Source organism: Dermochelys coriacea, chromosome 15 (assembly GCF_009764565.3).
Source record: "Dermochelys coriacea isolate rDerCor1 chromosome 15, rDerCor1.pri.v4, whole genome shotgun sequence".
Classification (NCBI taxonomy): Eukaryota; Metazoa; Chordata; order Testudines; family Dermochelyidae; genus Dermochelys; species Dermochelys coriacea.
Genome location: NC_050082.1, coordinates 19205765 through 19218570, shown reverse-complemented (window position 1 = coordinate 19218570; position 12806 = coordinate 19205765). Strand labels below are relative to the sequence as shown.

The 12806-nt window shown below is 42.5% G+C and overlaps 1 protein-coding gene across 1 annotated transcript; it reads left to right on the top strand.

Moving 5' to 3' along the window:
- Positions 1-89: 89 nt before the first annotated feature.
- LOC122456843 (E1A-binding protein p400-like) lies at positions 90-12009 on the top strand. The gene is made up of 9 exons (XM_043498447.1): positions 90-226; positions 2812-2885; positions 7242-7428; positions 7594-7709; positions 9174-9378; positions 10111-10226; positions 10840-11221; positions 11449-11693; positions 11745-12009. Exons 3-7 carry the CDS (start codon positions 7344-7346, stop codon positions 10900-10902), a joined length of 585 nt encoding a protein of 194 aa, XP_043354382.1. The 5' UTR covers positions 90-226; positions 2812-2885; positions 7242-7343; the 3' UTR covers positions 10903-11221; positions 11449-11693; positions 11745-12009.
- The last annotated feature ends 797 nt before the right edge of the window (positions 12010-12806 follow it).

The window sequence follows — 12806 nt, the reverse complement described above, 5'->3', positions numbered from 1 at the left end:
CAATTCCAATGTAACTTTTTATTACAATCACACACTCTATTTTTTCTTATAATGTTTTTAATATTTTCAAAAGGCTCTTAGCGTTGAACAGAGAAAAGAGGATCTTGGAAAATACGCACAAGAGGCAAGAATTGAGTCCGGAACTGAAGTAATTTCAGAGTTATGCTGTCCAAGAAGTATTAAGGCTCCGTCACAGTTAGAGGAATTGGCTGACATTATGGCTCTGGTAGAATTTTGTCTCTTTCTTTTATGTCCTAACCTTTGGAAACATTTGAAAATAACTTCCTGTGTGGTAATGAAACAGAATTTTTTTGAAGTACCCTAACATCACCTCACTGGCATCAAATTAATTGCAAAGCCTTGGGTGATAGTCTGAGCTATGCCAATCTGTTGGGTCATCAACAGAAACTTTTCAGTCAGCAAGTTTTCTCTTGAGAAAGTGAGTGCTCTGGGGTTAAAAGTAAATGGTTTTACTTAACCAGAAAGCAACCCCAGCTTGGGTTATAGCCCAGCACTTTCCCAGATGTATGTGCAACCCTCTGTCTTCCTTCTAATTATCAAGTTAGCTATTTTTAGAGTTTCCTCTATTTCCTTAGTCTGATTGGGCCTTCATTTCCCAGGCCTGCCTCCTTGTTGCTCTACGGACCCCCTGTGCAGAGATTAAACAAAAGTTAATATCCTGCTTACTGGAAAGCAATTGGCACTTCTTTACAGAATGCCAACCCATTGTGGTGTAACTGGGGTTGCTCTAACCTTAGCGAGGCCAAAATCTGAACTATGGAGTACAACAGGTATAACTGAGGACAGTGTAGAACAACAGTGAAAAGGGAAGTGGGAAGTTTTGTTAGATGGGTCGGGACTACTGGGTCTTTTGGCACATGCAGAAGCATGAGAGGCAATTTTAAGACTGTGGGATAAGCACTATACTTTGGTTCAGCTAAAATGATCAGCAGTGAAATAGTTGACAGTTTAAACATGAACATTGTTATCTTCATATTTCATATTTAAAGGCTATTGATATAAACTGGGCATTTCACACATCTAGCTACTCTGAAAAGGATATCTAGCCATCAGAACTAGCCAGGCAAGGACTGGAGTGCATGTTGCATCTGTTGAAAGGGTGGCAGAATTGTTGCTGCAGTGTGTTTGGGTCAGACAGAATTCCTTCCAAGGCTTTCCAGGGTCTCTGCACACGCTATAGCATGACTGTTACTTGAGAGCCACAGTCTTACAACTTCTGCTCATCAAGAGAGGAGGAAGTCTGAATTGTTGTAAAACAAGGTTATTGGAGAACCCTCATTGTTACATCGAGGCTGTATTTTGGCAACCTGGATCAATTATTTTTAGGACATCCAAAAACAATGTCTGATTTTCACTTTTATGTTTGATAGGAAGGGAGAACGGGAACATGATGGGCAGGATATAGATCAGGATTAGGGTGTAAATCTGAACTCCAGTCCGAAACTAGTCTACTGTCGTTTCTTTTGAACCTTGTAGACATCAAAGCCTAGTCTATGCACACAGATGCATCAGTTTAACTAAAGGTGTGGATTTTTTTTTTGATACTTTGTGTATGGACACTCTTAAGGCATGTCTGGACAAACTCTGTGTGTGTGTATGTAAATCTACATTGCTCCAGCCTGCTGTGCACTGACTGCATGGTCCCTGCACTCTAGACGATTCCTAGTACATTTGACCTATTGCTGTTTCAAATAGCAGTGTATAAAGCGCACCAGGGAACTTCTAGCATGCATCAGTAGGATAAATCATGCAGGGTCACACCAAGAATTAGGCGTGGTCTACACTAAAAGTTAGGTTGATCCAGCTGTGTTCCTCAGAGTTGTGAAAAGTACACCAGTGAGCTCTGTAGTTAAACTGACCTAACCCCTGCCATAGACAGCGCTAGATTGATGGAAGAATTCTTCCATTAATTTGGCTACAGCTTCTCGGGGGAGTGGGGTGGATTACTTTTGCTAATGGGAGAACCCATCCCATTGGTATCGGTAATGTATACACTGAAGCACTACAGCAGAACAGCTGCAGCTGTGCTGCTGTAGCGTTTCAAGTGTAGACAAGCCCTTAGTCTGCAACAGGCTGGCATGCTGTAGTTTTTCACTCCAGCTTGCTGCACACTAACCGTTCATCTAGACAAGCTCTTAAGTAGATTTAAACCTCTTTTATATAGGTTCAGGGCAAGGTAAACTGATATAACCAGTTTTAAACCAATAGAGCAGTGGTGCCCAAACTTTTCAGGGTAATGCCCCTCCCTTACCCATGTCTGCATCCCCCCAGAACCAGGAGCATGGACATGGTAAACGGGCCGCAGGTGGGGGTGAGTCTGGGGATAGGGGCTGGGGTCGGATGGAGAGCTGCAGTTGGGGGCCATTGCTGGGGATGGAGCCAGAGCTGAGAGTGGAGCAGGGCTGGGTGGTGTTCCCTCCCTGTCTGCTGTGGGGGCTGGCCTGGTCCATACCTCCCACGTCTCCCCCCCAAACATTCCTCTGAGCCCCCATACGGGGGCGCACCCCACAGTTTGGGGGCCTCTGCAATAGAGTATGTCTACTTGTGTTCGCACTGCTTTAACTAAACTAGTTTAACTAAACTTGTGCAAGTGTGTAGATAACCCCAAAGTCTAGGGCCCAGAAGTGATAGAATTAAGTAGTAAAGGGAGAGAGGACCTAATTCTCAGTTCTCAAATCTTTTCTTATTCACAAGCTATTAGTCATGATGCAAGATTTTCTGTTCCTGGAGGTTTTTATAGAGCCTTTCAAAAATCAGCTATTTAAACTATATCATATTTACTTCCAGTAGAAATAACTATGACAAGCCATCCTCCATGATTCACACTGCATTCTGCTGTACAGAGTCTGTCAAAAGAGCAAAAGGTACGTTTTCTCACTCTAAGTTTGCTTTATTCTGTAATGTCATCATGTGCCTTATGTATGTATTATTTGTACAAGCAACATTTAAATGGGTTGGGGAAAATTCATATTTTTCATGGATATTTCAAAATCATTTTATAGCAGTGTAGATTATTTAAACCCCATTTGCCAGTAGATCAAAGGTATCAGCATTTCTTCTACCTATGTTAATTCCCCTGGGCTTTGTCCCTTTCCCGGGCCAGGAGGTCATTTGATCTCTTTGTCTTCAACCCTTTAGCTCTCACCTTGCAGGGGGGAAGGGCCAGGCCATCAGTTGCTAGGAAACGCCATTCTCTGTGTCCAGACCCCTGCACACACTTGCCCTCTAGGGCTCTGCAATGATCATACACACTTATCCCACCAGTTGTCACGGAGCCCCCAGGCGCTGCTCTGGAACTGCTCCCCATGAAGCCAGTCAGGACTCTGGGGAAGTCTCCTTTCTGTGAGCAGCCTGTCTTCAGGACACATAGCTTCCACCTTCCTGGGTCTGACCTCAGAGCATTCAGCATCCTCTGCCCCTCCGTGTGCTTCCCACAGCGAGTCAGCCCACGCGGGGTCCTGGGGAAGATAGAGGGTCCTGCATCCCAACTGCGCAGTCAGACGTGACTCTCAGCCAGTCAGCAAAACAGAGGTTTATTAGACGACAGGAACATGATCTAAAACAGAGCTTGTAGGTGCAGAGAGCAGGACCCCTCAGCTGGGTCCATTTTGGGGGGCAAGAGCCAGACAACCACATTTCAGAGTAGCAGCCGTGTTAGTCTGTATTCGCAAAAAGAAAAGGAGTACTTGTGGCACCTTAGAGACTAACAAATTTATTTGAGCATAAGCTTTCGTGAGCTACAGCTCACTTCATCGGATGCATTCAGTGGAAGACAACCATGTCTGCACTTCACTCCTCGTCCCCAGCCAGCCCCCAACTGAAAAGTCTCTCCAGCCCCTCCTCCTCTGGGCTTTGTCCCTTTCCCGGGCCAGGAGTGATTCCTTTGTTCTCCAACCCTTTAGCTCTCACCTTGCAGGGGGGAAGGGCCAGGCCATCAGTTGCCAGGAAACAGGGTGTTGGCCATTCTCTGTGTCCAGATCCCTGCACACATCTGCCCTCCAAGGCTCTGCAACTATCATACACCCTTATCCCACCACCTAGATACTTAAGAACTGCATAGGGGAAACTGAGGCATCCCCACAATATTCAGAGGAAACATTAAGAACAGTCCCGCTTCATCACATCTCTCCCCTCTTCAAGACCGAACTGAGCGGGGTCACTTTAGCCGGTGACCTGGGGAAGTTCAAACTCACCAATGTTCCCATGGATGCCCTAGCATCTCTCCCATTCCTTGATAGGAGTTACACCAGGCCCTTCCAGTTTCATGCCCTCCCTTAGGTCGGGGGTGGTTGATAGCACTCACATGCCGCATATGGGAAGGTTTATGCAGCCCGTGCCCTTCTGCCATCCCAAAATCAAGGGGGGTCAAACTGGGATCTGGTCTTCTCCCAGCGCTCCAGTCTGGAGGGCTGCAATTCGGACTTTTTTGGTTAAAAGCTCCTATCTTGACCTGGGCCACATAGTGTTCACTTACAGAACTAGCATGTTTCAGAGTAGCAGCCGTGTTAGTCTGTATTCGCAAAAAGAAAAGGAGGACTTGTGGCACCTTAGAGACTAACAAATTTATTTGAGCATAAGCTTTCGTGAGCTATAGCTCACTTCATCGGATGCAGAACTAGCATGGAGACAGTCCTTTCTCAACAGCCTTGTCTCCCCAACAAGCTGGCCAAACACAGCCACTTGGTTATAGGACTGTTTAACTTTAACAGCTTTCGCTCCATCTGAGACCTTCTCAAAGCTATCCACACTGGATCTTTCAACAGGAAAGTCAGTGGCTTGGTGTAACATTCTTTTTCACTGACTGACCAGTTGCTTTCCCTCTCAGACAGCTGCTTGCTGAGAAACACTACAGGGTGGAATTCTTGATCCGTCCTTCCTGCATTAAAACTGCTCCCACACCACGCTCGGACGCATCTGTGGTTACTAGGAACGGTTTGTCAAAGTCTGGGGTCCTTAGTACAGGGTCAGACATGAATGTCGCTTTAAGCTGGTTAAAGGTCTTCTGACACTCTTCGGTCCACTGAATGGCATTTGGCTGGTTTTTTTGGTTAGGTCTGTCAGTGGGGCGGCGATTTGGCTGTATTGCGGTACAAATCGCCTGTAATAACTGCCTAAGCCTAAGGAGGATTGGACCTGTTTCTTTGATTTTGGGACAGGCCACTTTTGGATAGCATCCAGTTTGGCCTGTAGGGGGTTGATAGTTCCTTGACCCACCTGGTGTCCAAGGTAAGTCACTCTGTTTAGGCCTATTTGACATTTCTTAGCCTTAAGTTAGCCCTGCCTCCCTTATGCACTCGGAGACTTTTTGTAGATGTTCCAGGTGTTCTGCCCAGGAATCCGAAAATATGGCCACATCGTCAAGGTAGGCGACTGCATATTCTCCTAATCCCGCTAGGAGACCATCTACTAGTCTTTGGAAGGTGGCGGGTGCAGCCCGAAAGGGAGTACATTAAATGCATACAGCCTGACGTGTGGTGAAGGCTGACCTTTCCTTGGTGGATTTATCTAGTGGTACCTACCAGTACCCCTTGAGTTAAGTCCAAGGTAGAGATGAACTGGGCCTGTCCCAGTTTCTCTAAGAGTTCATCTGTGCGTGGCATTGGATAGTTGTCTGGGTGAGTTAGTATTTAAACCCCATTTGCCAGTAGATCAAAGGTATCATCATTTCTTCTACCTATGTTAATTCCAGATCCATTTCTTTTTCAGACTTTGTGGCTTTTAAAATGCCCACAAAATTATACCAGATCAGAAGCAGAAAGGCACCATGTTGTATTGCAATATTTTTATGAAGTCATTCAAACTCCCCTGATCTAATTTTTGGTACATACAACTAATGTCCCATTTCAGGATATATCTTTTGCAAGCTTTAGTAGGAGAAAGCAGGATTTTTACAGTGAAGAGCTGTAGCAAATAAATAGTATTATAATGCAAAAGAAAAAAAGGTAGCAACAATTAATATTTCCCCAACCTCCTATTGTTTTAGGCTTTGACTGAACAGCAGACAGGCCCACAGCCTCAGCAGCAGTGTGCTTGACAACTCTAAATTCAGCAGCTAGCTGAACAGCAAGCAGAAGCCCAGCTTCAGCCACAGGAACAACTGATGGTGCAACAGCCACAGTTAGTAGTAAAGATTGTGGTAGCCAACCTGGCAGGATTAGTTAAAACTAAATATCTCTAAAGCTGAAATTTGGATATTTCCACTAAATATTAATATGTGCAGAGATACGCACTAGGTCCCGGTCCTGCAACTGGATTAGCAAGCCTTGATCCCCATGGCCTTACAGAGTTCAATTGACTTCAGTGGCATGCCACATAGCTGCAGGAGTCTGTGCTAGCAAATCTGATTGCAGGATTAGGCCCTTTGTGTTGTGTTGCATGAGCAGATTGGGCGAGAAAGGTGCATTTGTCTTCACTTAAACTGAGAAAGTTGATGCTCTAAACTCGGATCAAATCAGTTAGATGTGCAGAAGTGCCTATTAGATCATCCAATCTAGTCCCTTGTGAGGGTTTTAATCTCCACCGCTCAGGGATACATCCAACATGATAGGAAAAGAGATAAGTGAATGAAACACTAATGTTAATTTAAAAACATTTACTTTATAAAACTCTTAAAATGTAGTTATTAGACACAGTCCATGAACAGTACCCTTTTTTAAGTGAAAATTTAAAATCTATGAAACAGTACAGAAGCAATCCATTTTTGCTGTTGTGTGTAGCAATATCATTTTGAAAAAGCTTTGAAATGTTCAGCTAATTGTTCCCGGCCTAACAGAGTACACAGTCTTGAGTTCTCTAAAATCCCCATGGTTGGAGATGGTGTACATTCTTTTAGTTAACCTTTGGCAGGATCAGTCACAGGCCACCTGCATTAGAAAATTAGCATTTTCCATTGAAAATTCTGATAAATATTGTCCTTCACTTCTGAACTCTTAAATATTACAGCCTTGCTGTTCAAAGGTATAAATTGGTGTCAAACAATTAATATGGACAAGATTCCTGTGTCTTTATCCCATGCTAGATTTTGTTATATGGAAAATGTCATTCAGCACAAAGAACACATCAAATGTACTTATATATTCATTCATTCATACTTGTTCACTGTGTCTATCTCAGGCTCTAGGCATATGTGTCAAACATCATGCTTAGTATTGTATATTTTAAAAAAAAAACCTTGTATTCTAGAATAAATTGACCATGGTACTTTGTGTAACACTTTCCAGGCTTCAGGAGGTACAAGTACAGCTCAGGTACAAACAGCTGCAGTATCCACTGCTCCAACAGAATTAGTGACTGTAACATCTACTCAGGGTTCTCAAGCAGGAATGTCTGTGGCAGCATCATCAATAGTAACCACCAGTCTGACAACATGGCTGACCCAAACGTCCTTAATGGCTCAGATTATGTCAGGTAACCTCTGTTTTTTTCACATTCTGCTGCTGAAAATAAAACTGCTAGAAACTTGCATTTTAAGTGTTAGTCATTTTCAAATTATTAAGTAAAAGAAGATGGGAGGGGAAGAATGTCCATTTACATTCTGATGAGAGATTGTCTTCTATATTTTTCCTTTTACAGCCAAGCCAACAGAAGTTCAGCTTTCTAGTAAAACAGTCACACCTGTCCATTTCCAGCTTCCTGGGCAGCAGGACACAGAAGCAGTTGAGGTGCAAGTCCCACGGATTCAGTCCCAGGTACATACTTCGGGTACATCTTCACTACAAGCTAGGAGTGTGATTCCTGGGCTTGTACACATACTCGTGAGCTCTCATTGAGCTAGTGTGAATGTAAATAGCACTGTCGCTGCAGTAGCACTGGTAGCAGCAGTGGAGACACAGCTTAGCTGTGATGAGTACATACCTACTAGTGTTTGTACTAGGCACAAAGTACACTGCTATATATACTTTCACTAGCTGAATGAGAGCTAGTGTGAGTGCGTGTATGTGAGCAGGGGAATCATGCCATTAGCTTGTAGTGTAGATGTAGCCTTAGTCTCCAGTCCAAATAAAAAGTGTAGGAAAGCTCTCACAAGGAAGGGATGTTTTAAGAAAAACATGTCTCCAATCCTTTTCTTAGTAATTCTTCACCAACAGAAAAGGAATTGGTGGGAAATTTTTGTTGTACTGTTTGTAGTTTATATGGTTTTAAACCATGAGCATTCATGCCGGTTTGATGCTTCTGGTGACCAGATTTTCAAGACCCCCCCCCCCCCAGCTTGATTTTGCCTGGAAGGGTGGAGCTGGAGGTTTTGTTCTTTCCTCGCTGAACTTCTGAGAATGTGCCCTCCTTTGCCTGCTTTCATGATGTTTCTACATGATGAACATGATGCTTCTAAGTTAATCAACATTTCTCCCTTCTTAGTCACAAGGTTCACTGTTGACTGGCATTACGCACTTTCTTTCAGTAAGTCCTCTGCTGTTCAGAAAACTGTACTTTCCCACTTCATCTGAAGATGTACAGTGTTTGAGTATAGCTCATTAAATGTGCTCTAATGGTTAGAACAGGAGACAAGATGCCCGGATTCCTAAAATTCTCTTTATAACTCAGCCCCTCACTGTGATATTTAGGGCAAGTCACCAGAGCAATTTAGAATCTCAGCTTACCCATCCATGGCATGAGGATATTATTACTTATTTACCTTTAAGCAAGGGGATGTGAGTATTACCTGTAAAGAGCTTTGAGAACTTCTGATGGAAGGCACTATAGAAGAGCAAAGTATTTTTATTATTTAAATTAAATAGGATATAGAACCATAATTGAATGAAATCTTATCTCAGAACCTGAAAACCTTTGCACAAATCGTATGTGCAGCAGAAGTGGGGGAAAAAAATTAAATGTTAGTACAGAATAGAAAGTGCAACTGACCTGTCAGCAAGAACTGCAACATTAGCAGCTCACTGCAGTCACAGCATTTGGGCCTGGAACAGCCCTCACTGTAACCATAACTAGCACCACTGTTACAAACCTCAAGTGTACCATATTTAAAAAAAAAAAAAAAAGGTCCCAAACACAACAGAGCTAGATGTAAAATGATTCCAGTGGATTAGATAAAGCTTTTATATTCAGTTTCTGAACATATAATTGTCATGTTGCAAAGATCTAGTGAAAAACAACTAATATTCTTTGTCTGTACATGATCCTGATTCCTTGCTGCTCAGGTTCTTGTTTCTGCTTCCCAGCTTCAAGCACAAGGACAGATCCAGGTTCAAACACCTCAGACAGCACAAGTTCCTCAGGCAAATCTTCCAGTGATGTCTGTTCCTCCAACAATTGTACCATCTGCAGGAGCTGCAACACTCCCTCTTACTGAGATCTCTGTCACTGAGATTAGCATTGCTATTGGGCATCCACAGAAAGCAGCAGGTACAAAGAAATCTCACTCAGAGGCAATCTTATAAATTTATTCCAATTTATTAAATTAATTGGACTTCAGAACCACTTTGACACTTAAATTTTAAAGGTTTTTAAATTAGGTTACTAAATTTATAACATAGACTAATATTTTTCCTACTTTTTTGGTGCTTTTAGAAGACTCTCTTACTGAAAAAAGAAAAGGAGTACTTGTGGCACCTTAGAGACTAACAAATTTATTAGAGCATAAGCTTTCGTGAGCTAAAGCTCACATAGCTCACATAGCTCACGAAAGCTTATGCTCTAATAAATTTGTTAGTCTCTAAGGTGCCACAAATACTCCTTTTCTTTTTGCGAATACAGACTAACACGGCTGCTACTCTGAAACCTCTCTTATTGAAAGCACCCTTTTAAACAATATATTTGGTTGCAACCTAACTTTGTAAGTTGTAGTAATATTCATGATGCACAATAATTGATGTCTTTCCATTTATTTTTATATTTCTAGAATGTGTCTAATTTTGCATACTGGAATTTTTAGGCAAGACTAGAAAAATGTCCTGTTTGCCATTGGAAGTGGACTTTTGTCAAATCCTGTCCGAAAATAAATTTTATCTTAATAATATATATGGTTAGATAGAAATATAATAGGAAAAGGTAGACATTTTGATGATATTCTTAGAATAAATGTGTGTTACATTCTAAATACTAACAGTTGCACCTTATTTTACTGCCGATTTGCAGGAGCCCAAACACTGGATGTACATGTCCATCAGTTTCCAAAATTTACACATCAAGTAGCTCAGCAACAGAGCCATTCATTCCCAGATGGTTCAAGGCCAAGCTACTGTGTAGAAAAGGTAAGCACCTTTGCCTGCTGTCTCATTCAAATGATATATGCTTTTCAGTGTTGTTTTGACAGTTTTGCATGACTACTACTTTGCTTGTTGGTAGGCCAGGTACTAGAGATGATCTTCTCCTTTAAGTGACCTGTTAAGGATTTTTTTAAAATTGGGTTTTCCAAGGTTCTGCTGTCAGCTCTGCCACTGTCTGTCTGTTCTGTAACCTGGAGCAAATCAATCTTTCTATGAGTATCTTATCTGTAAAATGAAAGCACTACTCATCTCACAGGCGTTTTCTGAGAATTAATGTTTGTAAGGTGATTTTTGAAATCCCCAGATATGTGCTACATAAGGGCAAAATAATATTATCCTTATTAACTCCAAGAATCTTGGTCTCATTTCCCCTATTTTATAAATGGCAAAACTAATTACAGAGAAATTAAGTGATTTGCCCCAAACCACACAGTAAATCAGTATCATGTTTGGGAACAGCATTTCATTCTCCTGATTTCCAGTTTTATTCTTAGTCTCTGGCTTCTCCAGAGTTTCTGCCATTTCCTACCTTTGTTTCACATTTTTGACTGTGTAAAATGTACAATCAGTTAGTAACTTATCTTCATCTATAATTTAGGTTCAGGCTCAGTCACAAACTGCGGCAGTGTCCCAGTCACCACCTGCTGGTCACCACGCCTAAATGATTTCTGCAGCAATGGCTACAGTTCAGGTGATCCCCCAGAAATCAATAGAGGAACAGGTCCTGATAATAGTCTCTCTCCAATCACTAACTCCAGATGTACAGAACTCAGCAGTCTTAACCAAAATTAGCAAGTAAAAGTGCACAGGAGGTTATATACTTTCATACTGTGAAAGTATCTATGAAACCTTGTTGAACTAATGATTACATTAGAATAAGCAGAAAAGCACAGTATTTTATATTTTCTAAACCATGACAATAAAATCTGCAGATTGTCCACATTTTATTTTCCAAATGAAGACTGAGCACTTTTTTACAGGTTTCAGAGTAGCAGCCGTGTTAGTCTGTATTCGCAAAAAGAAAAGGAGTACTTGTGGCACCTTAGAGACTAACAAATTTATTAGAGCATAAGCTTTCGTGAGCTACAGCTCACTTCATCGGATGCATGCTTAATGAAAGCATATGCTCTAATAAAGCTTATGCTCTAATAAATTTGTTAGTCTCTAAGGTGCCACAAGTACTCCTTTTCTTTTCACTTTTTTACAGACATAAATGCAAGAGAAGTTATTACTGAAATCTGAAAAAAGAAAAATGTACTCAACATTGAAAATACATTAATTGTAATGTACAGATAAAAGGTCTGTTAAAATGAAATGCTTTCTGCTGACAGAAAATGACCATCCTTTTGTACCAAAGCAGTGAACAACTAAATTACAGAGACAAAGGTGTAATCAACGTGTTCATCATTGTGCTAGACTATTGTCTCCAGAACAATATCAAATAATAGCCAGGTTTCAGAGTAGCAGCCGTGTTAGTCTGATCTTTTTGCAAATAATAGCCAGTTATTCTTTAAACAGAAGTACATTTTACTAGTAGAGTGTTGCACTAAATGGAATGCATAACAATGAAAACTGCTGTTGGTTTTTTTTGTTTTTTTGTTAGATCTACTGAACTGAATAGTTGTCCTGTTAGGTGTATGGAAACAAAATGCAAACTAAATTTTTAGATGAATCTTTAGTGCTGTAAAGTAGGAATTCAGTGAACACTGACATACTGCCGAAACTGAGTGTAAGTTGAACAATAAAGTGTCCTTTCTTTTTATATAAATTGCCTTCTTTCTGTCCTGTTTCTTTGTGCATGTCCAGGGGTGAAAGTAACTTAAAGGACTTAGCGGTATGCCGGAGTCCTGAGCAGTGGCATGGCCTCAATGGGAAGAGGCATGGCCTCAGCTAGAAGAGGTGATTTAAAGGCCCTGGGGCTCTGGCTGGGAGCCCTGGGGCCTTTAAATCACCCTGGAGCTACCAGCTGCAGAGGCGGCTGAGAGCCCCGGGGCAAATGAAAGGGCCTGGGGCTCCAGCTGCTGCAGAGCTCCGAGCCCTTTAAATCCCTGCTGGGGCTCTGGCAGCCAGGCTCAGGCGGGGATTTAAAGGGCCCTGTGCTCCTGCCATTGCGGGGAGCCCCAGGCCCTTTAAAGCCCCACTGCCAGAGCTCCGGAGGTGATATAAAGGGCCAGGAGCTCCCCGCAGTGGCAGGAGCACCGGGCCCTTTAAATCACCAGCAGGGAAGCCAGTCTGGTCCGGCAAGGCGTACTGGACCATACCGACTAACTTTCACCTCTGTGCATGTCTCATGTTCCCATGTACGCTGTTAACAAAGTGTGTGGCCTGGGTTAAGATTCTTTCCCCTCTGACCCCCTGTGGACATCCCCAGCACATGGCTTGGGTGGCCTTGCTTTGAATGCCTCTGGAGGGTGAGTATGAGGTCTGTGTAGAAAGTCTCCCAGGGCTTGCTAACGTGCCCTACACTGAGCTCCATCCTGAGGGGATCCTCTCCCGCCCCACTGCTCTCTGTGTTGTGTCCCTGCCCTGCTCTCTCACTCCAGTTACTCTGAGCGGGTGATGTGA

Excerpts from the sequence above, each read along its gene's own strand:
- LOC122456843 (XM_043498447.1), top strand. The coding sequence starts at position 7,344 with ATGTCTGTGGCAGCATCATCAATAGTAACCACCAGTCTGACAACATGG. Across the intron at positions 7,710-9,173 it reads TCCCACGGATTCAGTCCCAG|GTTCTTGTTTCTGCTTCCCA; the intron begins GTACATACTTCG and ends CTTGCTGCTCAG. Across the intron at positions 10,227-10,839 it reads CAAGCTACTGTGTAGAAAAG|GTTCAGGCTCAGTCACAAAC; the intron begins GTAAGCACCTTT and ends TCTATAATTTAG.